The sequence below is a fragment of the Acipenser ruthenus genome, chromosome 52, assembly GCF_902713425.1.
Source record: "Acipenser ruthenus chromosome 52, fAciRut3.2 maternal haplotype, whole genome shotgun sequence".
Lineage (NCBI taxonomy): Eukaryota > Metazoa > Chordata > Actinopteri > Acipenseriformes > Acipenseridae > Acipenser > Acipenser ruthenus.
Window position 1 is genome coordinate 7,498,341 of NC_081240.1, and position 26,725 is coordinate 7,525,065.

Sequence of the window (26,725 nt, forward strand, 5' to 3'; positions counted from 1 at the left end):
CTTGGGGGTGACTGACTGAAATAATTACATTGTGGGGGTGGGGGGGTCACAGGATTGGAGCAATAATTTGTTGTATTTTATTTGTTTGTAAAATTCACTAGGAATACTGTCCTCCCTTGCAGTTCTCCCTGATCAGGAAGTGGCTTACTCTGTTGTCTCTCTTCATCAATCTTGGAAGCCCTTAAAGAAAACATCTTATTCTCCGATTCATATAGATGGTGATAGAATGATACATGGAGATTCTCAACATTCATTCTTATTACAATAATAATTTTATAATAATTTAGCAGTTTTATTTTTCTGATGGGACTCTTCATGCTGCAGAGACAGATTTTTAAGCTCTTGTTCAATAAAATCTATTTACTTTCTGTTCCATACATAAAATAGCTGCTTTTTGAACAGACATTGCTCTCAAATACGGCATAAATGCACCCCAGAAGCAGGAAGAATGTCTCTTTCTGGGGTTAGTCTCCACAGATCTTTTAGGTCAATTCAGATCCATACCAAAGCTTGGGTGTCCTGTAATTATTGTCTTCCTTGCTTCCGGTCAGGCAGAAGCACAGTGCACCTGATTAATCAGTGGCAGGAGATATTCTAGAGTTCCTCTGAGCAGCAGTGGTGTTCTAGTTCCCTCGAGTCAGCTGTGCTGGCTGGCTTCAGCTGCAGACTGCCTGGCGTCCCCCGCAGCAGCGAGCACAGCGACAAGCTCGCTACACAGTGCTTCACCCCTTGCATTGGTCATGTGTGCAATCCTAGTAAACATCAAACGAGTTGCTGTTGAATTCTCAGTCTATTAGATACATTTAGGAGCCATTCAAAATGATCATCAATTACAGCAAACGTACACAACAACTGCTGTAGAATTGTGGAGCTGAAGTTTTCTATACTGGTATGCTTATCTAAGGCTCAACTTGGTGTAGATTTCCTGTTAACTCCAGCGTATCCCGGGTGGATCAGCAGTATAATGGAAGCTGAGGCTCAAGGAAAGTAAAGTGACCTCTACTGGCACAGAGAGCAAAGCAATTGGACCTCCTGTGAGCCGTCCATGTCAGGCCTGATGAGAAATGAAAAGAAACATCACCCCTCAGTGTAATATAGAACCATTGCAGTGCCACTGTCTGTCTGTCTGTCTGCCATTGAAGATCATGAGGGTATAGTTAGCACGCTGTGGTCCCATTCTACCAGCCTCACCCCATTGTAGCTGCCCTATACTTGTGCTACCATTGCCCCTCAGTGTAATACAGAGCCATTGCAGTGCCGCTGTCTGTCTGTCTGCCATTGAAGATCATGAGGGTATAGTTAGCACACTGTGGTCCCATTCTACCAGCCTCACTCCATTGTAGCTGCCATTGTAATACAGAACACTATTTTCTATATGCACTCACACACACACACACACACACACACACACTGAGGCACACACACACACACACACACACACACACAGAGGTACTGACACGCACACACACACACACACTGAGGCAAACACACACTGAGGCAAACACACACTGAGGCAAACACACACACACACACACACACAGAGGTACTGACACGCACACACAGAGGTACTGACACGCACACACACACACTCTCTCTCTCTCACACACACACACACACACACTCTCTCTCTCACACACACACACACACACACACACACACACACACACTGTCTCTCACACACACACACACACACACACACACACACACACACACACACACACAGAGCTGCTTTGTTTCAGCAGTAAAGTGCTTTCTTCTCTCCCTCACACACTGTGTAAAGGGGGGTGGATGTGCCCCTCAGTGTTCAAAGTTTTATTAAATTGATTAGACCTTACAACTGAATCTTTTCCCATCACTTGACAATGCAGCTACTGTTCAACCACCTTCACTGATTTAGTTTTGTTTATTTTCGGTCACCTGATCACTCTTCAATTGAACGACGACAACATTGCCTGCTGGTGGTACAGCGGCTGTTCTTTTCTCAGAAAAGTGGACCTTTGGTGCCACCTAGTGGCTAATCCTCATAGTTCCAACCAAAGCTCCAGTAACCCTTCATACATGCTTCGTTAAAACTGTTTTTTTTTTTTTTTTTTTTTAAACCCAGTCCCTGAATGACTTCAAAATGTACAGGTTTGGTTTAATTTAAAATTACTAAAAGAAACAACCAAATTCAATGACAAACGTTTTGACCAGAAGTCTTGTGTCTTCAGGTTTCAGTTTGTTTTTTAGCATGCATTGTTGTCCAGTGCACATAAACAGCACATACAGACACAGTATATTACAAAAAACACAGACCTGGTGGATCAAAGTGGAGTGGCAAGTTTCTCTGAACAAACAAAACAGGCAGATAGGTGCATCTGTGAAGTTTTCCCTGAATGTCCCGGCTAGCTGTAGGTAGAGTCACCACTACAAGACTTGAAAGCAGCGTTCTGTTTATTTAGGTGAACACAGCAGAGCAGAGTTACAAATGTAACAGGGTCCAAATGACCCGTTATTTCACATTTCTATTTTGCACTTATTTATTATTTGTATATTTTGATTTGCGCACGTTTTCTTTGATCCGGCACGTTCATTGATTTTGTAAGCTAATTAATTAATGACCCAGCAATTGAAAATTCGCACCTGACTATAAATACCCCTTGATTTTAGTTTTCCATGATGGCCATCCACCGTCTGTCATGTCTGTCTGTCTGTCTGTCTGTCTGTCTGTCTGTCTGTCTGTCTGTGTTTGTGCGTGTAGGAAAGGGGACCTGAGACGGAATGAAAATAAATGGTAAACCTAGTAGTTGTTGCTGCTGCTGTGACGATGACAATGATGATGATGATGATGATGATGATGACAATGACAATGTTGATGATGATGATGATGATGACGATGATGATGATGATGACAATGATGATGACGATGACAATGATGATGATGATGACAATGATGATGATGATGATGATGACGATGATGATGATGATGACAATGATGATGACGATGACAATGATGATGATGATGACAATGATGATGATGACGATGATGATGATGATGATGACGACGATGATGATGATGATGTTGACGATGACAATGATGACGATGACAATGATGATGATGATGATGATGATGATGATGATGATGATGATGATGATGATGTCGTTGGGAATAATGTTTATCGATGTCCCCTCCTCTGCACGCACTGGCGTTTTGTGTTTTGTGTTTGTTTTCAAACCGGTTGTTTTTATTTTCGGATTTTTACTGTGATTTTAAACGAAACCCCTGTTTAATAGTTTTTTTTTTGTACAAAGCACTTACGTGCTATGGTAATGATCTGCTGCTAATTCTTAATTCTGTACAATAAAACATTATTTTAATTGACAATAACTGTGTCCTTGTTACTCTCTTCCCTGATTTGCCCTCCGAAAAAAATAACTTTAATTCTGAGTGTGCAATTCCCTCGCTGGCGTAGTCAGGGCTACCTTGCAGGTGTTACACAAACAATTCACTGAACAGACACTGCAATGTTTCTGTAAATACAGTGTAGAGGGATTGTTCATGTGTGGGTTTGTACCCAGCTCATACAGTGTAGTGGGATTGTTCATGTGTGGTTATGTACCCAGCTCATACAGTGTAGCGGGATTGTTTATGTTTGGGTCTATACTCTCCTCATACACATTTACTTAGATATACTGTTTACTGTCTTCTGTTCAAATGCGGTGACTTCTTTAGTGTCATATAGAAGTCTTATTTCACAAGGCACAAGGTCTCAAAGAGGGGAGACTTCTGGACCATTCTGGACAACAGACTTGCCGCATATTTTCACTGTCAATGTGATCAGCAGCCCATTTACACAACAAGTTACACGTGTGTTCTACAGATAGCAGGTATTCACAAACCCGTGTCGCTTTAGCTAATCTGAAGAGTGCTATGAATGCACATAATGATGATCGAATCCAGGAACTGTGGGGTTCACGCTTAAAATATAACATTAACTGTGATCCTTCACACTATATGGATCAGATAAAGAGAGCACGTTCCCAAATGTGCCACCTGCTGCCCATTGAAAGCAACTGCACCTGTATAACGTGTCTCTCCAAGGTGCTGTAGCACTGATACCTCTGCACCTGTATAACGTGTCTCTCCAAGGTGCTGTAGCGCTGATACCTCTGCACCTGTATAACGTGTCTCTCCAAGGTGCTGTAGCGCTGATACCTCTGCACCTGTATAACGTGTCTCTCCAAGGTGCTGTAGCACTGATACCTCTGCACCTGTATAACGTGTCTCTCCAAGGTGCTGTAGTGCTGATACCTCTGCACCTGTATAACGTGTCTCTCCAAGGTGCTGTAGCGCTGATACCTCTGCACCTGTATAACATGCTTCTCCAAGGTGCTGAAGCACTGATACCTCTGTTTGTACAGAATAATGCATATGTGCTCACTAGGTTGGTAACTTATCAATCTATCAGGAGCTTTTACAAGCCCTGCTAAATGTTGATTTTAATTATGTTTAAAAACTGAGCTGTGTGAAACAGAGATGCAAGTTTTGTTTTCAGAATTTAATAATACAAAGTTCCGTTACAAACCCCTTCATTTAACATATCTTGATAATATAACTGGGATAGAAACTTGTGTTTAGGGCTTCTGATTTTCGGTGTTTCCTCCGACTTTTCTGCTGTCCTTTAGAAATTCATTTGATACCTGTAAATCCGTTCGTGTATCTCAATCACAACTGAGAAACATATTCATAGTAACATTGGTTTAATTTACGGGGATTTATCTATGAAACAACTCGAGGAGCTTTTAAATCGTAAGTCTTACTTTTCCATTTCAAAGCAGAAGTGACTTCTCTTCATTAATGTAAATGCAGTCCTGCTGAAAGATTGTAATAAAGTGTAAAATACTGTATTTTTCATTATGGCTTTAATAAAGATTAATCACTTTTTGACATGTTGCGATCTTGTTTGTAAGTTGTTTGTTAGTGAAAAATGAAGGCTGGGCCAATTTAAAAGCTTATTTACACAGAAAGTAACAGTATTAAATCAATGTTACTATGAACGCGTTTCTCAGTGTGATTGAGATACACGAATGTCTTAACAGGTATCAATTGAATTGTTAAAGGAGAGCGGAGAAGAATCCATGTTAACTAACTTATTCACATGTTATGATGGTAACTGCTAATACATAGCCTGTGTAATAAATAATCCATTCCTTACTCAAGCTTGCGTTTTATTATCTTAATATCAATACTGTACAATCCATTTTCAACAAATTGAGAAATACAAACCTGATGCTTTATAATGTTAAACTGGTGACCCTGAAGCCAGTCACTAGGTTACTAAAAGTATCAATTAGACTAAACAATTAAAATCCGAGCAGAAACGTATTTGTTAATAAATAATAACACCGTGTAACAATTTTTTTTTTTTTTTTTTGGTTCCTGGGTAGTAAGTGTTATTTCCTAATTGCTTATGCCTCAAAAGTATAGAAAATGGCTATTATTCCCCACAAACTTTGCTATTGTGACCAGGACAGTGATATTTTGAAATTTACCTATTTTCCAGAACATTGCAGATAGATTCAGTGCTGAGTAAACTTGGAGTAACTTCTAGAACTTTCTAGAACTTTCCAGTAATATAAATAGTAGTATAAATACAGGGGCCTTAAGCCCACCAGTTCAGTTTAGTTCCAGCTGCCTAAGTGGATACATATCTGCATTTTTCTGAGATGGCATCAAGAGGCTGCAAGCATCCGGCAGACGCATTTTGCTATCTCTGCGGCCAATTTATCAAGACAAGAGCGAAAAAGTACTCCGTGGAAGCATCTGCTAAGATGTGTGAGGCCTGCAAGGCATATTTCGGCATGCCTGTCAGGGATCAAGACAAACCCTGGGCACCTCATTTCACCTGCGAGCACTGCAAAAAAACTCTGGAAGGTAAGATGGACAATTGTTGCTCGGAATTTTATGTTATAAAATTTGTTAAAATTTTTAAAATTGTAAAAGTTTTTAATTTTAAAATGTTTTACAATTTTCAATGTTATTGAAAAAATATATCATATACGAAAAATGTTGCATCAAGACCTTGCTGGACGCCTTGAAGTATGATGAGTACGGCTGGGAGGTCATAGGAGACTTCAAAATGGTGGCATTCCTGATGGGTCTCCAAGGCGGTTTTACCAAGTTTCCCTGCTATCCTTGCCTTTGGGACAGCAGGGACACCAAGGCGCACTACCACAGGCGGGACTGGCCACAGCGGACCAAGTTCTCTGTGGGGAGGAACAACGTCAAGTGGGAGCCACTGGTGGACCCCCGGAAGGTGCTGATGCCACCACTGCACATCAAATTGGGCCTTATGAAACAATTTGTCAGAGCTCTAGATAAGGAGTCGGCAGCCTTCAAGTACCTTCAAGACTTCTTCCCTAAGCTGTCTGAGGCAAAGGTCAAAGCCGGTGTCTTCGTTGGACCACAGATAAAGAAGATCCTGGAGTGCAATGAATTCTCCAAGAAGCTCACTAGTAAGGAGAAAGCGGCTTGGAACAGCTTTGTCGCAGTGGTTCGGGGCTTCCTGGGCAATCACAAGGCCAAAAACTATGTGGAGCTGGTTGAGACTCTGGTGAAGAACTACGGCACAATGGGCTGTAGGATGTCCCTCAAAGTCCATATCCTTGATGCTCATCTTGATAAATTCAAGGAGAACATGGGAGCATACTCGGAGGAGCAAGGCGAGCGCTTCCACCAGGATATACTGGACTTTGAACGCCGCTACCAAGGACAGTAAAACGAGAAAATGATGGGAGACTACATTTGGGGGCTGATTCGTGAAAGTGATTTACAGTATAATCGTAAATCTCGAAAAACTACTCAGTTCTAAATCTTTTGTAGTCATTTTTGTATTACTTTAGTATAAATACATGTTAATTTGGATTCATATGTTGTTGTTTTCTGACTTTATGTGAACGAAAAGACACAAATTCACCCGTTTTCTCATTGGAAATAGGTAAATTTCAAAATATCACTGTGCTGGTCACAAAGCAAAGTTTGTGGGGAATAATAGCCATTTTCTATACTTTTGAGGCATAAGCAATTAGGAAATAACACTTACTACCCAGGAACCAAAAAAAAATTGTTACACGGTGTAATCTTTAAACAAGAATTTACAATCCATCCCACAGGAGCAGCGGTACCCCGCATATTATCCATTGACTACCGATGCAGAATGACTGTGTGGGACCGATGTTCTTCGTTTACACAACACACATTCATGGTGGCACTGCCATTGCAAAAGCATGTTTTGTGCTAAATGGCTTCTCTGCATTCAAAAACAGCAGCACCTGGGAAATCTAAATCTTTCACGTACTATATTCTAAATCTTTCACATACTATATTCTAAATCTTTCACGTACTATATTCTAAATCTTTCACATACTATATTCTAAATCTTTCACGTACTATATTCTAAGTCTTTCACGTACTATATTCAAGTCCTTTTGAAGCCCAACTGATCAGGTGTTATTGGTTTAGTAAAGATGTTTTGCAACATGGCTGCTAATGTTTGGGACAGATTTTTTTTCGACAATAACTGTGGCATTGAAGGTGGTCTTGATTTTCCTTGGGGGTGACTGACTGAAATAATTACATTATGGGGGTCGGGGTGGGGGGGTCACAGGATTGGAGCAATAATTTGTTGTATTATATTTGTTTGTAAAATTCACTAGGAATACTGTCCTCCCTTGCAGTTCTCCCTGATCAGGAAGTGGCTTACTCTGTTGTCTCTCTTCATCAATCTTGGAAGCCCTTAAAGAAAACATCTGAGAATCTCCTTTTTTTGCTCTTATTCTCCGATTCATATAGATGGTGATAGAATGATACATGGAGATTCTCAACATTCATTCTTATTACAATAATAATTTTGGCAGCAGTGTGGAGTAGTGGTTAGGGCACTGGACTCTTGACCGGAGGGTTGTGGGTTCAATCCCCAGTGGGGGACACTGCTGTTGTACCCTTGAGCAAGGTACTTTACCTAGATTGCTCCAGTAAAAACCCAACTGTATAAATGGGCAATTGTATGTAAAAATAATGTGATAACTGTATAATGTGAAATAATGTATAATGTGATATCTTGTAACAATTGTAAGTCGCCCTGGATAAGGGCGTCTGCTAAGAAATGAATAATAATAATAATAATAATTTAGCAGTTTTAGTTTTCTGATGGGACTCTTCATCCTGTAGCGCTGATACCTCTGCACCTGTATAACGTGTCTCTCCAAGGTGCTGTAGCGCTGATACCTCTGCACCTGTATAACGTGTCTCTCCAAGGTGCTGTAGCGCTGAAACCTCTGCACCTGTATAACGTGTCTCTCCAAGATGCTGTAACGCTGATACCTCTGCACCTGTATAACGTGTCTCTCCGAGGTGCTGTAGCACTGATACCTCTGCACCTGTATAACATGTCTCTCCAAGGTGCTGTAGCGCTGATACCTCTGCACCTGTATAACGTGTCTCTCCAAGGTGCTGTAGCACTGATACCTCTGCACCTGTATAACATGTCTCTCCAAGGTGCTGTAGCACTGATACCTCTGCACCTGTATAACATGTCTCTCCAAGGTGCTGTAGCGCTGATACCTCTGCACCTGTATAACGTGTCTCTCCAATGTGCTGTAGCTCTGATACCTCTGCACCTGTATAACGTGTCTCTCCAATGTGCTGTAGCACTGATACCTCTGCACCTGTATAACGTGTCTTTCCAAGGTGCTGTAGCACTGATACCTCTGCACCTGTATAACGTGTCTCTCCAAGGTGCTGTAGCACTGATACCTCTGCACCTGTATAACGTGTCTCTCCAAGGTGCTGTAGTACTGATACCTCTGCACCTGTATAACATGTCTCTCCAAGGTGCTGTAACGCTGATACCTCTGCACCTGTATAACGTGTCTCTCCAAGGTGCTGTAGCACTGATACCTCTGCACCTGTATAACATGTCTCTCCAAGGTGCTGTAACGCTGATACCTCTGCACCTGTATAACGTGTCTCTCCAAGATGCTGTAGCGCTGATACCTCTGCACCTGTATAACGTGTCTCTCCAAGGTGTTGTAGCGCTGATACCTCTGCACCTGTATAACATGTCTCTCCAAGGTGCTGTAGCGCTGATACCTCTGCACCTGTATAACTTGTCTCTCCAAGGTGCTGTAGCGCTGATACCTCTGCACCTGTATAACGTGTCTCTCCAAGGTGCTGTAGCGCTGATACCTCTGCACCTGTATAACGTGTCTCTCCAAGGTGCTGTAGCACTGATACCTCTTTTTGTACAGAATAATGCGTATGTTCTCACTAGTTTGGTTTTTATCAATCTATCAGTAGTTTTGTTTTCATAATTTAATAATATAAAGCCCCCCCCCCCCCCCCCCTCATTTCACATATCTTGATAATATAACTGGGATAATAACTTATGTTTAGGGCTTCTGATTTTCGATGTTTCTTCAGACTTTTCTGCTGTCCTTTAGAAATTCAATTGATACCTGTTACCTTATACCTGATACATAAATGGGCTTTTAAATCGTAAGTCTTACTTTTCCATTTCAAAGCAGAAGTGACTTATCTTTATTTATGTAAATACAGTCACACAGAATGATTGTAATAAAGTGTGTCCAACAAAAAATACTTTATTTTTTTAAAATGTATTTGCTTACTATTGTAAGTCGCCCTGGATAAGGCTGTCTGCTAAGAAATAAATAATAATAATAATTATATCTTTAATAAAGATGAGTCGCTTATTGACATGTTGCGATCTCGTTCTGCTTTTTAGTGAAAAAATGAAACCTTGGCCAATTTAAAAGCCTATTTACACAGAAAAATAACAGTATATTAAATCAATGTTATTATGAACGCGTTTCTCAGTGTGATTGAGATACACGAATGTCTTCACAGGTATCAATTGAATTGTTAAAGGAGAGCGGAGAAGAACTCGGGGTAAAGCATCGACAATCACAAGCCCTGCTTCTGTTACACAGCAGAGTCTGCAGAATTGGGGTTAATGTGCAGCCGAATGATTCACCCAGTCAGGAAACAGACAAATATGAAACTGTATCCTGATTCTTCTGAATAAATTAAACAGTAAATCCGTCTGTTTCTGAAGCCAAATCCATGTTAACTAACTTATTCACATGTTATGATGGTAACTGCTAATACGTAGCCTGTGTAATAAATAATCCATTCCTTACTCAAGTTTGCGTTTTATTGTCTTAATATCAATACGGTACAATCCATTTTCAACAAATTGAGAAAAAACAAATCTGATGCTTTATAATGTTAAACTGGTGACCCTGAAGTCAGTCACTAGGTTACTAAAAATATCAATTAGACTAAACAATTAAACTCTCAGCGGAAACGTATGTGTTAATAATACAAGACTATAATGTGTGAGTTTAGTTATGGGGGCTGATGGAAGCGCTTCTCTTTTCAGGTTAACGACATGCGCAGATACACCCGCTTATAAAATGCGGTCTGATATACAGTCTATGCAGCGCCTCAGAAAAAAAAATACATACTGATTCGTGAAATTAGTTCCTCCATTGAATGTGCTCTGACTCTTTTTTCTATTTTCTTTATGAAACATTACGAGCTGTGGCCGCCAGGTGGCACAAAGGGCGTCTGACAAATACATGAATAGTAATAATAGCAAATCTGAACACAACACTTCATGTGAAATACAGGAGTGTTTTTATTTTACTGATAGAGTGTGTGAATGCATAGATAATATAATTATTCATCAGTAAATGAAGTCAGAGACGCTCAAACACTCACCCATGATCTGATGCGTCACGGTCTTCAAAAGCATTTACAATAAAGAAAATGGATTTGCAGAATGGCATCGGTAGAAATACAAGGTAAGTGATGACCTGCGCACAGTAACATGGATAATAATAATAATAATAATAATAATAATAATAATAATAATAGTAATGTTGCACTATAAAATACTTTAAACAGTTAATAAACAAAAAGGATCCAGGAAGGAATTTGTAAAGAAACACGGTTGGGATTGCATATTTAAAATGTATAACAATAAAATAATCGTGTTGAAAATATCAGACAGCTCTTCTGACAGCTGGAGATGCACCGGCTTCAGATTGGACTTCTACTGCTACCAGAACCACGAAAAAAAAAATACTACAACTGTACAATTACTACTACTGATAATGAGAACAACAACACTGCTGGATATATAGGGATGTTCAATAACTCTGCTCTATAGATTTCACAAGTCCAGCCTTTATATTACATCGGAGTTGCCGGAGGTCAGGGTGGTAAACTTTTATCAAAGCAAGCTCTGTTTTGTAATGGGACCGCCCATCTCTAGTGTGTCCAGTAGGAATGCGTGGGCGGGGTCATGTATTTATTTCCAGTCTTTAGGATCGTTTCCAGGTCGCGTCGGGTGTGGATGCAGCTTCAAGGTGCATGTTTACTAGAGCAGGTGTTTCTTTCAACACTGTACATTTGAGACCTTTATAACGAATGGAAGTGCACAGCAGCTGAGATTCATGGGATTATTTTGTCAGCTCCAATCCCTATCAATGTAAGGTCGTGTAAATAGCAGCTCACAATACTTGCCATGTCAAAGGCATGTCAGTGTAGTTTCTAGCAGATTCCTGTATACAGTAGAATCCTGTTAGCTGAATAGCGTTTGAACTTGATGCTGAAGTTTATGGTAACACTTTATATGAAGGGGTCATTTTTAAATAGTCTATTAACACGTTATAGAGGCTTAAGATGGGTTAAAATATTTTATAATGCATTATAGAACAAGTCAAACAGGGTAGTAGCAGCATTTATAATGTGTTATAAACACTGAATAGATGATATAAGAAATATGCAATACATGAAAATATAAAACTGTATATTAGCTGTAAACAAATCAGGACAAATCACATTAAACACAAATGATTTACACTTCATTGTATGGGCCATTTATTTTGTAGTTTAAATTAATCTGCTTTAAAAACAGAAACACCTGCCATAGCAGTGTCAATATGGTGTAGGGCCTCCATGGGCAGCCAGCACGGCACTGATTGGACGTGGCAGGTAGCGATTCTGCAAGGTGCTTTTTAAATTGTGCTGGAGGGATACGGGACCATTCCTCAATGATTTCCAGCCTCTAATTCCTTCAGGTTGTGTTGTATTGGGGGTGGAAATCTGCAGTCAAGTCAGAATGGCCCATACATAGAGAGAGTCACATCACTTTAGAGACTGTTCCTTGTGAAAAAGCCTCAGTAGTAATTTGTGCCTATTTGAAAAAGGACGCATCTGCCAGCCAAGCACCTCTTATCAGCCCTCTATCAAAGTCTGTCAGATCTGTGGTCCCATCGTGACTCAAACAGACTTGTGTCAGGGAGATGCATCTTTTACACATCACAGAATACATGTCAGGAATACCATTTCAATCAGGCCTGTGGATGACACAAAAGTGTGTGCTGCATGTAGCAGGTTTTCCAATGTTTTTGTCCCATTTTTTGTCACCATTGAAGAAATCTAGAACTGAAAGTGAAAATTGAAGGGGTTAAAATACCTCCAACACCGAGAAATTATCGCCCCCCTGCTGGGAGAAACAAAGAACTGCAGTTTAGTCTCCTCAATACAAGGGTGTTCGGATATCGGCTTCCCTTTGATCAAGGTGGTTTTTTTTCAGCATGCTACAGCACTGAGGAATCTGTTCGGAAACAATTTATTTATTCTACATATATATGTGCGTGCGTGCGTGTGTGTGCGTGCGTGAGTCTCTTAAACAATAATCTAGACAATGACAAGCATTATTTATATAATTTAGCTACATCTGGTAAATCTATAAACCTGGAGCTTCATGCATACCTTTATAAAGGCAATCAATAGGTACAAGATGCCTTTTCCTTGTGTTATTATTATTATTATTATTATTATTATTATTATTATTATTATTATTATTATTATTATTATTATTATGTTTGTAAATGATCTCTTTGGAATTCTGAAATGGTTGGATAATTACCCTCACAAGCACTTCACTAGATGCAGTTGGTCTACTTGGTATGCAGTTCAGTTGCAATATTTATTTTTGATAATTTTAACAATAATGTGAATGAAATATCATCACAAAAAGAAGATATTTCCATGGATATCGTAAATGACAATCAAATTGCATTACATGTGCAATCTGCCCACAGTGGAAAAATAGAAACATGTTTTAAGCTTGGCCGTTGTCGCCCTCTTCAGGACAAACTCTGCAGCTGCGCAGAGCCTGATTGAAAGCAATTCTTTTCACTTGGTGTGGTTCCATTGGAAATGTAGGGCTCTATTCACACAACCTTCAGGACTGTTCCAAGCACTGTTTTGTTAAAGACTCTTTATGGTTTAAATCAAGTTGTTTAGAGAGGGGGAGCAGTTTATTGTTTATTAATTTTATGGTTTATTATTATTCAAAGCACCCTTTAAGGTCAATAATCTTTATAATCAGGTTTTAAATTAAAACCAAAACATGAATGTAAAGAAGCAACATTTTAATAACCTTTTTTTATGTTTCTGTACTTCAATTAATGCAAACCTTTTTTTCATGTACTTTTTCTTTAAATGTTTTGTAAAGTTTTAATTTTCAATACATGTTTTGTTCTGCGCCTCCTTCTGAAAAGAACATAAACTAAGTGGACTGTCAACAGCAGCTGCTCTCTGGAAACGTGAAGTGAACAAAAAAACTTTGGAGAAAGTGTTAAACACACAAAAAATATATTCTACTATAACAATGACCACACAGTGCTGCTTTAACTAAACAATACCAGCAGACCAGCCTATTTCATAGAGGTCTTTGTAACTAAACTATACCAGCAGACCAGCCTATTTCATACAGGTCTTTGTAACTAAACTATACCAGCAGACCAGCCTATTTCATACAGGTCTTTGTAACTAAACAATACCAGCAGACCAGCCTATTTCATACAGGTCTTTGTAACTAAACAATACCAGCAGACCAGCCTATTTCATAGAGGTCTTTGTAACTAAACTATACCAGCAGACCAGCCTATTTCATACAGGTCTTTGTAACTAAACAATACCAGCAGACCAGCCTATTTCATACAGGTCTTTGTAACTAAACTATACCAGCAGACCAGCCTATTTCATACAGGTCTCTGTAACTAAACTATACCAGCAGACCAGACTATGTCAAAGGTTTACCTACCAGTTAATTAGATACCGTTCTGTACATACGAAACGCATCTGTTTAATATAAAGAAGCAATTCAGACAGACTTCAGTTCTGGAGCAGGAACATTACTGAGCTGTATGTCTGGAAGCAAAAGTGATTTAAAAAAAACACACAAACAGTAATTTTAATTATAATTAAAAACATTTATTGAACATTAAATAAATCAAAGTACTGTATTTGTATTCGCTAGTTACGGGAAGGTCAGACTCTAAAGATCAGTTAAAAAAGAAAATTGGCGCTTTTTTTGACGTCCTTGGCTTCCTATCACCTCACATTAGACACAAAATAAGGTGTTTCTAAAAACAGAAAAACATTTTAAATGTAAAAAAAAAAAAAAAAAAAAAAAGCAGTGGCAGATATCGGTGTATTTTTGGATTTATCCATAAATAACAACATCTTACTTAAAAATCAGAAGAAAATATATAAACTGCTGGGAATTTAAAATGGTGTGAAAGTTACACATTTTAATTAATGTAAAAAAAATCTGACCTGTTAAGGCATTTGCAAATGCTACAGAAAGTGATTATAAGCTTAAGAAATGAAAAATACAGTATTTTATGCTGGACACACTTTATAACAATCGTTCTGCGGGACTGTATTTAAAATGGAAAAGACTTACGATTTAAAAGCCCATTTAGTTGTCTCATAGATAAATCCCCGTAAATCAAACCAATGTTACTATGAACACGTTCCTCAGTTGTGATAGAGATACACGAACGGCTTAACATGTATCAATTGAATTCTTAAACGAGAGCAGAAAAGTCGGCGGAAACACCGAAAATCAGAAGCCCTACAAGTTACTATCCCAGTTATATTATCAAGATATGTTAAATAAGGGGGGGGGGTATGGAACTTTGTATTATTAAATTATGAAAACAAAACGTGCATATCTCTCTTTCTCAAAGATTTTAAACATAAATAAAAACAACTAGCAAGGCTTGTAAAAGCTACTGATAGATCGATAAGATACCAACCTATTGAAAACATACGCATTATTCTGTACAAAAAGAGGTATCAGTGCTACAGCACCTTGGAGAGACACGTTATACAGGTGCAGAGGTATCAGCGCTACAGCACCTCGGAGAGACACGTTATACAGGTGCAGAGGTATCAGTGCTACAGCACCTTGGAGAGACACGTTATACAGGTGCAGAGGTATCAGTGCTACAGCAGTTTGGAGAGACACGTTATACAGGTGCAGAGGTATCAGTGCTACAGCACCTTGGAGAGACACGTTATACAGGTGCAGAGGTATCAGTGCTACAGCACCTCGGAGAGACACGTTATACAGGTGCAGAGGTATCAGCGCTACAGCACCTCGGAGAGGAATGTTATACAGGTGCAGAGGTATCAGCGCTACAGCACCTCGGAGAGGAATGTTATACAGGTGCAGAGGTGTCGGCGCTACAGCACCTTGGAGAGGCACGTTATACAGGTGCAGAGGTATCAACGCTACAGCATCTTGGAGAGACACGTTATACAGGTGCAGAGGTATCAGTGCAACATCACCTCGGAGAGACACGTTATACAGGTGCAGAGGTATCAGCGCTACAGCACCTTGGAGAGACACGTTATACAGGTGCAGAGGTATCAGTGCTACAGCACCTTGGAGAGACACGTTATACAGGTGCAGAGGTATCAGTGCTACAGCACCTCGGAGAGACACGTTATACAGGTGCAGAGGTATCAGTGCTACAGCACCTTGGAGAGACACGTTATACAGGTGCAGAGGTATCAGCGCTACAGCACTTCGGAGAGACACGTTATACAGGTGCAGAGGTATCAGCGCTACAGCACCTTGGAGAGACACGTTATACAGGTGCAGAGGTATCAGCGCTACAGCACCTTGGAGAGACACGTTATACAGGTGCAGTTGCTTTCAATGGGCAGCAGGTGGCACATTTGGGAACGTGCTCTCTTTATCTGATCCATATAGTGTGAAGGATCACAGTTAATGTTATAATTTAAGAGTGAACCCCACAGTTCCTGGATTCGATCATCATTATGTGCATTCATAGCACTCTTCAGATTAGCTAAAGCGACACGGGTTTGTGAATACCTGCTATCTGTAGAACACACGTGTAACTTGTTGTGTAAATGGGCTGCTGATCACATTGACAGTGAAAATATGCGGCAAGTCTGTTGTCCAGAATGGTCCAGAAGTCACCCCTCTTTGAGACCTTGTGCCTTGTGAAATAAGACTTCTATATGACACTAAAGAAGTCACCGCATTTGAACAGAAGACAGTAAACAGTATATCTAAGTAAATGTGTATGAGGAGGGTACAGACCCACACATGAACAATCCCACTACACTGTATGAGCTGGGTACAGACCCACACATGAACAATCCCACTACACTGTATTTACAGAAACATTGCAGTGTCTGTTCAGTGAATTGTTTGTGTAACACCTGCAAGCTAGCCCTGACTACGCCAGCGAGGGAATTGCACCCTCAGAATTAAAGTTCTTTTTTTCGGAGGGCAAATCAGGGAAGAGAGTAACAAGGACACAGTTATTGTCAATTAAAAATGTTTTATTGTACAGAATTAAGAATTAGCAGCAGATCATTACCATAGCACGTAAGTGCTTTGTACAAAAAAAAAACTATTAAACAGGGGTTTCGTTTAAAATCACAGTAAAAATCCGAAAATAAAAACAACCGGTTTAAAAACAAACACAAAACACAAAACGCCAGTGCGTGCAGAGGAGGGGACATCGATAAACACTATTCATCATCATCATCATCATCATCATTGTCATCGTCATCATCATCATCATCATCATCATCATTGTCATCATCATCATCAACATTGTCATCATCATCATCATTGTCATCGTCATCATCATTGTCATCGTCACAGCAGCAGCAACTTACTAGGTTTACCATTTATTTTCATTCCGTCTCAGGTCCCCTTTCCTACACGCTCAAACAAAGACAGACAGACAGACAGGCAGGCAGACAGACAGACAGATAGACAAGACAAACGGTGGATGGCCATCATGGAAAACTAAAATCAAGTGGTATTTATAGTCAGGTGCGAATTTTCAATTGCCTGGTCATTAATTAATTAGCTTACAAAATCAATGGAAGTGCCGGATCAAGGAAATCGTGCACAAATCAAAATATACAAATAATAAATAAGTGCAAAATAGAAATGTGAAATAACGGGTCATTTGGACCCTGTTACATTTGTAACTCTGCTCTGCTGTGTTCACCTAAATAAACAGAACGCTGCTTTCAAGTCTTGTAGTGGTGACTCTACCTACAGCTAGCCGGGACATTCAGGGAAAACTTCACAGATGCACCTATCTGCCTGTTTTGTTTGTTCAGAGAAACTTGCCACTCCACTTTGATCCACCAGGTCTGTGTTTTGTGTAATATACTGTGTCTGTATGTGCTGTTTATGTGCACTGGAAAACAATGCATGCTTAGAAACAAACGGAAACCTGAAGACTGAAGACTTCTGGTCCAAACATTTGCAATTGAATTTGGTTGTTTCTTTTAGTAATTTTAAATTAAACCAAACCTGTACATTTTGAAGTCATTCAGGGCCTGGGTTTAAAAAAAAAAGGCGTGTATGAAGAGTTACTAGAAATTTGGATGTAACTATGAGGAATAGCCACTAGGGGGCACCAAAGGTCCACTTTTCTGAGAAAAGAACAGCCGCTGTACCACAAGCAGGCAATGTTGTAGTCTGTTCAATTGAAGAGTGATCAGGTGACCGAAAATACAGAAAACTAAATCAGTGAAGGTGGTTGAACAGTAGCTGCATTGTCAAGTTATGGGAAAAGATTCAGTTGTATGGTCTAATCAATTTGATATAACTTTGAACACTGAGGGGCACATCCACCCCACTTTACACAGTGTTTATGTGTGTGTGTCAGTGTGTGTGTGTCAGTGTGTATGTGTATGTGTGTGTGATTGTGTGTGTGATTGTGAGTGTATGTGTGAGTGTGAGTGTGTGTGTCTGTGTGTGTGTGAGAGAGAGAGAGTGTGTGTGAGTGTGTGTGTGTGTGTGAGAGAGAGTGAGTGTGTGTGTGTGTGTGTGTGTGTGTGTGTGTGTGTGTGTGTGTGTGTGTGTGTGTGTGTGTGTGCCTCAGTGTGTGTGTGTGTGTGTGTGTGTGTGTGAGTGCATATAGAAAATAATGTTCTGTATTACAATGGCAGCTGCAATGGGGTGAGGCTGGTAGAATGGACCACAGTGTGCTAACTATACCCTCAATGATCTTCAATGGCAGACAGACAGACAGCGGCACTGCAATGGCTCTGTATCACACTGAGGGGCAATGGTAGCACAAGTATAGGGCAGCTACAATGGGGTGAGGCTGGTAGAATGGGACCACAGTGTGCTAACTATACCCTCAATGATCTTCAATGGCAGACAGACAGACAGCGGCACGGCAATGGTTCTGCAATGGTTCTGTTTCTTTTCGTTTCTCATCAGGCCTGACATGGACGGCTCACCGGAGATCCAGTTGCCTCAGCTTCCATTATACTGCTGGAGTGAATAGGAAATCTACACCAAGTTGAGCCTTAGATAAGCATACCAGTATAGAAATCTTCAGCTCCACAATGCTACAGCAGTTGTTGTGTACGTTTGCTGTAATTGATGATCATTTTGAATGGCTCCTAAAAGTATCTAATAGACTGAGAATTCAACAGCAACTCATTTGATGTTTACTAGGATTGCACACATGACCAATGCAAGGGGTGCAGCACAGTGTAGCGAGCTAGTCGCTCTGCTCGCTGCTGCGGGGGATGCCAGGCAGACTGCAGCCGAAGCCAGCGAGCACAGCTGACTCAGGGGAACTAGAACACCACTGCTGCTCAGAGGAACTCTAGAATATCTCCTGCCACTGATTAATCAGGTGCACTGTGCTTCTGACTGACAGGAAGCAAGGAAGACAATAATTACAGGATTGGAGCAAGAATATAAACATTGCAACCAAGCTTTGGGATGGATCTGAATTGACCTAAAAGATCTGTGGAGACTAACCCCAGAAAGAGACATTCTTCCTGCTTCTGAGGGGCATTTATGCCGTATTTGAGAGCAATGTCTGTTCAAAAAGCAGCTATTTTATGTATGGAACAGAAAGTAAATAGATTTTATTGAACAAGAGCTTAAAAATCTGTCTCTGCAGCATGAAGAGTCCCATCAGAAAACTAAAACTGCTAAATTATTATAAAATTATTATTGTAATAAGAATGAATGTTGAGAATCTCCATGTATCATTCTATCACCATCTATATGAATCAGAGAATAAGAGCAAAAAAAGGAGATTCTCAGATGTTTTCTTTAAGGGCTTCCAAGATTGATGAAGAGAGACAACAGAGTAAGCCACTTCCTGATCAGGGAGAACTGCAAGGGAGGACAGTATTCCTAGTGAATTTTACAAACAAATAAAATACAACAAATTATTGCTCCAATCCTGTGACCCCCCCCCCCCCCACCCCCACTCCCATAATGTAATTATTTCAGTCAGTCACCCCCAAGGAAAATCAAGACTACCTTTGATACCACAGTTATTGTCTAAAAAAAAATCTGTCCCAAATATTAGCAGCCATGTTGCAAAACATCTTTACTAAACCAATAACACCTGATCAGCTGGGCTTCAAAGGACTTGAATATAGTATGTGAAAGATTTAGAATATAGTATGTGAAGGATTTAGAATATAGTATGTGAAAGATTTAGAATATAGTACGTGAAAGATTTAGAATATAGTATGTGAAAGACTTAGAATATAGTACGTGAAAGATTTAGAATATAGTATGTGAAAGATTTAGAATATAGTACGTGAAAGAATTAGATTTCCCAGGTGCTGCTGTTTTTGAATGCAGAGAAGCCATTTAGCACAAAACATGCTTTTGCAATGGCAGTGCCACCATGAATGTGTGTTGTGTAAATGAAGAACATCTGTCCCACACAGTCATTCTGCATCGGTAGTCAATGGATAATATGCGGGGTACCGCTGCTCCTGTGGGATGGATTGTAAATTCTTTACCAAGTGTTTAAAGAAGACACAATTATGTATTCAGATATACCTATATGTTTAGTGAGCAAAGGACCAGAGTACAGAAATGAGTTATATTCAATTAAATGAAGAGACAGAAACATTTATTTTCTTAACAATTTATTTGTTTTTCAGAATTTACTGACACAGAATTCATTTTGTATTTAGCTTTTTTATGCATGGCAATAGAAGGTGTACTAAAAGGAAATTCATACTGATTTATAGAGCTAAATACAATGTTAAGCTTTGGTTATTAATCATTGACTGCTTCAAATAAAAATACAAAGTCAAGCTCATATTAGTACAGAAAATAACATGCAGAGGACATTCAATAAACACATCAGAGATGTTAAACAGATTATATTAAACTACATTTGAACTTATACAGTGGCTCTTCTTCCTTCACTTTCCCCTTCTCCATTTCTACATTTTGACAGGTGGATGCATTGACAGTGTAGCAGCTCTCATAATTAGATTCCACCATTTTCATATTCTGTGAACTTTCCTTCCTCTCTTTTGTTTCTAGTTTTTGACTGGTGGATGCAGCTGCCTTATTGTACATCTCCATGGTGTAATAACTCCAACAATTAGTTTCCACCATTGCCTCTATTTCCATGACCAGTTCAATAGCTTGAGCTGTATTGCGCTTGTCTTTATTGTTAAAGACATGATACCTGTCCCCACATTTATCAATAAGCTGCTGGAGATCCCCTTCGACTCCCTTAATGTACTCCTCAATTGTCATGCCATTTTCCAGACTGTCTCCATGGGTGAAAAGGACCATCATGTATCTGGCAGCACTCTCACCCAAAATAATCTTCACTGCTTCCGTCTCTCTCTGGGTGTATCGGCCTACCTGTAGCACCAACAGCAAAGCGTGGGGTCCCGGGGCAGACAGAGTGACACAGTTCTCAATTTCCTGTTTAATCTGATCAGCAGTGAGCTCTGTGCCAAACAGGCCGGGAGTGTCAATCACAGCTACGTGTCTCCCAGCAACTTCTTCTGTGCCCTTCCTACACTTATTAGTTATGGAAGTGGAGCTGAGTTTCGAATCAAACTCCCTTTTTCCAAGGATGGTGTTTCCTGCAGCACTCTTCCCAACTCCAGTCTTCCCAAGCAGCACAATCCTCAACTCTGCAATGAACAAGGACAAAATATTGTGACAGAAATGACTTTCAGGAAAAACCCTGCTTTCATAAAACTAAGTGTATTCCTCACAGGACTCAGTTAGAAGAACTGAAAGTATAGATATTCTCATCACTGACTTCACCAACAGTGCCGTGAAAAAGTATTTGCCCCCTGTCTGATTTTGTGCATTTTTGCACATTTTTCACATTGTATTTGGTCAGATTTTTTTGTGGGTTGTAGTAGTATATAGAGGGAGTCTGAGAGAAAAAAAATTACCCCAAAGTTTGGTGCTTCTTTCATTTGTTTTTTTGTTGTGAAAGGTAATCAAACATGCAATCTTCAGGTGTGAAAAAGTTATTGCCCCCCCACCCTAGTTAGCTCAACCCAATTAAAGGGGTAATTAGGGTCAGCTGTTTGAGTACTCTGGGTAACAACCAGGCCTGATTTGGGCCAGCCCTGCCCAATATAAATCTGACTAACTTTGACCCTTACCAGAGTGAAGTTGTCAGCACACAGGTTCTAGAGCAGGGCTTCTCAAACTCGGTCCTGGGGATCCTCTGTGGCTGCTGGTTTTCATTCCAACTGAACTCTCAATTACTTTAGAAACTTAATTGAACTGATAATTTGCTTTATTAGACCTTTTTTACTTGTTTTCAGCTCTTGAACAGTTGAATATTTCAAGTTAGCTATAACATTTTGTAAGTAACTTGAACTGCAACTGTTCAAGAGCTGAAAACAAGTAAAAAAAGGTCTAATAAAGCAAATTATCAGTTCAATTAAGTTTCTAAAGTAATTGAGAGTTCGGTTGGAATGAAAACCAGCAGCCACAGAGGATCCCCAGGACCGAGTTTGAGAAGCCCTGCTCTAGAGGCACATCATGCCACAAACAAAAGAAATTCCTGAAGACCTCCGGAAAAAAGTTGTTGATGCCTATCAGTCTGGAAAGGGTTACAAAGCCATTTCTAAGGCCCGGGGCTTCACTGAACCACAATCAGAGCCATATTGTCCAAATGGACAGTAGTGAATCTTCCCAGGAGAGTGGCCGTCCTGCCAAAATCTCTCCAAGAGCAAGGCGTAAAAACATCCAGGAAGTCACAAACAACCCTAGAACATCCAGGGATCTGCAGGCCTCTCTCGTCTCAGCTAAGGTCAGTGTTCATGACTCCACCACCAGAAAGACACTGGGCTAAAATGGGATTCATGGCAGAGTAGCAAGGCGGAAACCATTGCTCACTAAGAAGAACATGAATGCTCTTTCAAGTTTGCCAAAAAGCACCTGGATGATCCTCATGAGTTCTGGAACAATGTTCTATGGACAGATAAGTCAAAAGTGGAACTTTTTGGCCAACATGGGCCTCGTTATGTCTGGCGAAAACCAAACCCTGCATTCCACAGTAAGAACCTCATACCAACAGTCAAGCATGGTGGTGGTAGTGTCATGGTTTTGGGATGCTTTCCTGCATCATGAGCTGGACGCCTTGCCATCATTGAAGGAACCATGAATTCTGCTCTGTATCAGAAGATTCTACAGGAGAATGTCAGGCCATCCGTCCGTGAGCTGAAGCATCAGAGAATTCTACAGGTGAAAAGAATTGTGGGATATGTGGGATCGAGTCATAGAAGCAAAAAGTATATTTCAAGGTTTTAAAACAACATATCCCACAATTCTTTTCAACGTCCCGTCCCTGCCTATTGGCTGAGTGTCGCAGAGGCGGCACATTCAAATTTCAAACTGTACAGGATAGACACGGAGCATGATTTAGCTTATTTGTTATTAAGCTACTGACTCTCTGTTGAACCGAATACTGCTTTGTTTTTAGCCGTATTTGTATTTTCATCGGCAGACGCGCTCTGGATGCAAGCACAGTGCTGACATGTCATTTCCTAAAATTATATTAACAGAGGTTTCTGGTAAATATATAAAGAAAAAAGGGAGTGTGTATTTTAGCACTACTACAAAAAGACCATGTATAGAATTAAAATGAATGGACTATAGAACAGTAATTGTTTTGTAACAAACAAGATTATCCATAAACTAATTTTTACAGAAAATAAATATAAAAAGAGAATTTCGACAAAAGCTGCTGTGAAGCACTGTGGTTGAAAGTGAAAACGTTACCCACGAAACGTTTTTTCCCCCAGAAAGCAGAAAACGTTAATCTGTTGACGTTTCTCTCGTGAGACTGGGTTGTATACATGGCTAAGTCAACATTTTAAAAAACCTTATTGCATTATTTATTTTACACAGCTTGAGACCCAAGCATGTGTAAAGACAACACAGCACTTCTGGAATGTCCCTACAAAATCAATTATTTAAATGGCTTACCTGCATTGTCTCTCGTGTTTGATGCCTGAGGTGTGGCTCCAGATAAAGAACCTGAAAAGAGAAACAGTAGAGGTTAATGATAAATGTTAAGAACTGTAATATACTCTGTACAGTACCTGTGGGAAGTATCTTTCCCTCCATACTTTAACGAGACCTGGTGCCCGTAGTTTCTCCACCAGGTGACGTAGTCTGACTCCAAGTGGTGACATTGCTCTTTTTGACGTAGTCGGCAGGATCTAGGTGTTAAATCCACACCAGGGCAGGGTCAACAGGCGGTAGCACCTCCAGAAGCGGTAACCATAGTGATGGCCATGTTTATGGGAGCTCCATGGATCCCAAAGTTAAAGGGGATAGGTAGTGAAGTAAAATTTGGAGACTGGCAGGCACAGCTACAGACCATATTGAGATTGCAAATGTTAGATGAAGGACAGAAGGTAGATTTTATCATTCGTGCTTTAGAAGGGGATGCAAGGAGGGAGGTATTACTTTTAGCACCTACAGCTGGGGCCACGAGTGCTGGAGGTCGTAGAGAAGTTTTATGGAGATAGGGTTGTTGTAGCTAAATTATTTAAATGACTTACCTGTGTTGTCTCTCATGTTTGAAGCCTGAGGTGTGGATCTAGATAAAGAACCTGAAAAGAGAAACGGTAGAAGTTAATGGTAAATGTTAAGAACTGTAAGATACTCTGTACAGTACCTGTGGGAAGTATCTTTCCCTCCATACTTTAACGGGGCCTGGTGCCCGTAGTTTCTCCACCAGGTGGCGTAGTCTGTCTCTAGGTGGTGACACGTGTCTTATCCTGATGTCAGTATAATTAAACATTACATTACCAGCGGTTCTAAAGATATGTGGCGTGGCAAGGGAGGTGCAAGCTGTGTGGTTTTTTTTTGAGAGGTTGGATGATTTAAAAAAAAAAAAAAAAAAAAAATACAAAATCATATATTTTAAATCTATTGTATTTAAAAATAACTAAAATAAAATAACGCAAAAAGCTTTTGTTTAACGTGCTAATGTTCCTTAGCAACTGTGATACATCACATACGATGCGTGGTTCCCCCCTCCCCACCCCAGTAAACTTAAAAACAGTATCAGCAGCGCGCTTACAGTGAGAAACAGATTTAAAGAGAAATGGATCGTTTTGTGACAAAGGGAGAAAAACGTACAACACAAACCGAAGTGAGGGCAGCAGCGGAGGTTCCAGCAAAACGCAGAAGCCAAAAATATGCAAAGCATATTTAAAAATGGACTTTATATGGAGCGGGTCCAGTCGTGCACCGAGGCCTCAAATGTGCGGCGAAGTACTGGCAAACTACAGTATGCGGTCCTGCAGGCTACACCGGCATCTCGAAACACGACAGCCCTACCTTAGTATCTAAACCCGTAACGTTTTTTCACAGGAAGCACAATGAGTTAATTTATTTATTTATTGCATTTATATAGCACTTTTTATACAAAAGTACATAGCAGAAAAAAGAACAAACCACAATACATTTGTATAGCAGGCTACCTGTGCAAGGCCGACTGGAAAAGCATGAACAGTTCCATGCATCCCAGTGCCGCAGATAGGAAGTGGCTATGGGCCACCTTCCCCCAATAAGACGAGGCTGCCAAACCATGCATGGAAAATAATAATAAATGATTAACTGTACCACAAGATTATGCAGCCTTTATATATTAAAAAGCCAAGAGAACACCCCTCGGGAAGCAAGCAAAAGCAAGGTCCTCCCAGCGTGCACAGGCACCGATACGCAGACCCGCGTGCCTGCTAACAAGAGCTAAATGTAGCGCTCGTCTGTCCTGTAATAAAAGCAGGTGAGAACCCTCTTAAATAACCTTCTGAATTGCTTATTTGCAGGGAAGGAAAATAAATTGCAGCAACTTCTGAGTCCCGAGATTTCTTCCTACACACCATGTACAGAACGCAGTGTAACCCGAGTGGGCGGGGCCATTCACCAGGATCCAGCATAAGAGAGATATGACTGACAGCCCTGTACTGCAAGTAGCTCCTATCTTTAGCCTTGGTCAGGGACAGACACAAAGGCTTTTATTTAAACAGCCCTCCTTAGCTTGGAGATTGGTCGTGCCTCCATTTGTCAAGAGCCACCTGCACAGTTTGCATTCCACTTTGCTTGGGCTGGACTCAAACTGAAACCACACGGTAGTCGAGAGGTGCGTACGTGTCTTATGCTGATGTCAGTATTATTTATATTAATAGGGGTGCATATTGCTAAAAAGAAATAAAACAAGTATTTTGGAAAACGTAAATGCAAAAAGTAAAATAATCTTTGTTTTTACCTTCCTATCTTGCCTGCGCCTAATTCTGGTCCCCTTAATTTTATTTCAAACAGAGCTGACAAATGACGTGAATTGTTCACCCCGTTCCTACTTTTAACTCGCATTTCATTTTTGCAGTCGCCTAGTTTAACGTTGTGCTTTTGTTATTTCCCCCACTGGTTTAACAGAGATGTCCTGACAGTTTTTTTTTTTTTTTTGCAGATGTCAGTATTAACAAATAACATGCCTTTGGATGAAAGAGAGCACATGAACCCTTTCCCAGTAAGTAGGAGGGTGCGAGGGGGTGGGATAGAGAGTACACAGCTTACCAGACTTACTCGGCTTATCATTGGCTTGCTCTTCAACGTCCATTTCTTCAGAAATGGGCTCTTTGCTCTTCATCCTCATTTTTTTCACCTGTATGATCAACTCACTGGTGTAGTAGCTTCCTTCATTCTCTTCCACCATCCTGTCTATCTTTTCCAGTAGCTCAGTGACCTGGGTGTGATCGCTCATGTTCTTGTTGTTGAAGGCATGATAACGGCACCCACACTTCTCAACAAGCTCCCGGAGCTCTTTGCTGGCTCCCTGAATGAACTCCTTAATTTTCTTCTCTCCTAGTTTGTCCCGGTTGGTGAAAAGGACCATCGTGTATCTCCCAGCTCCATCTCCATATCTCCTCAGGATTGTCTCAACTGTTCCCTTGTCTTCACCTGTGAATCGGCCCACCTCAATCACCAGGAGAATAACGTGGGGTCCCGGGGCAGACAGAGCA

General features: G+C 40.4%; 1 protein-coding gene across 1 annotated transcript in view; it reads right to left on the reverse strand.

The window, feature by feature from the left end:
* Nucleotides 1–26,372, reverse strand: part of LOC117968552 (GTPase IMAP family member 8-like) — a 424,412-nt gene extending 398,040 nt beyond the window's left edge. The window contains exon 1 of the mRNA XM_059016271.1: nt 26,280–26,372. Within this exon, the coding sequence (XP_058872254.1) occupies nt 26,280–26,358 (79 nt within the window). The 5' untranslated portion in view covers nt 26,359–26,372. The remainder of the gene's footprint in view (nt 1–26,279) is intronic.
* Nucleotides 26,373–26,725: the final 353 nt, after the last annotated feature.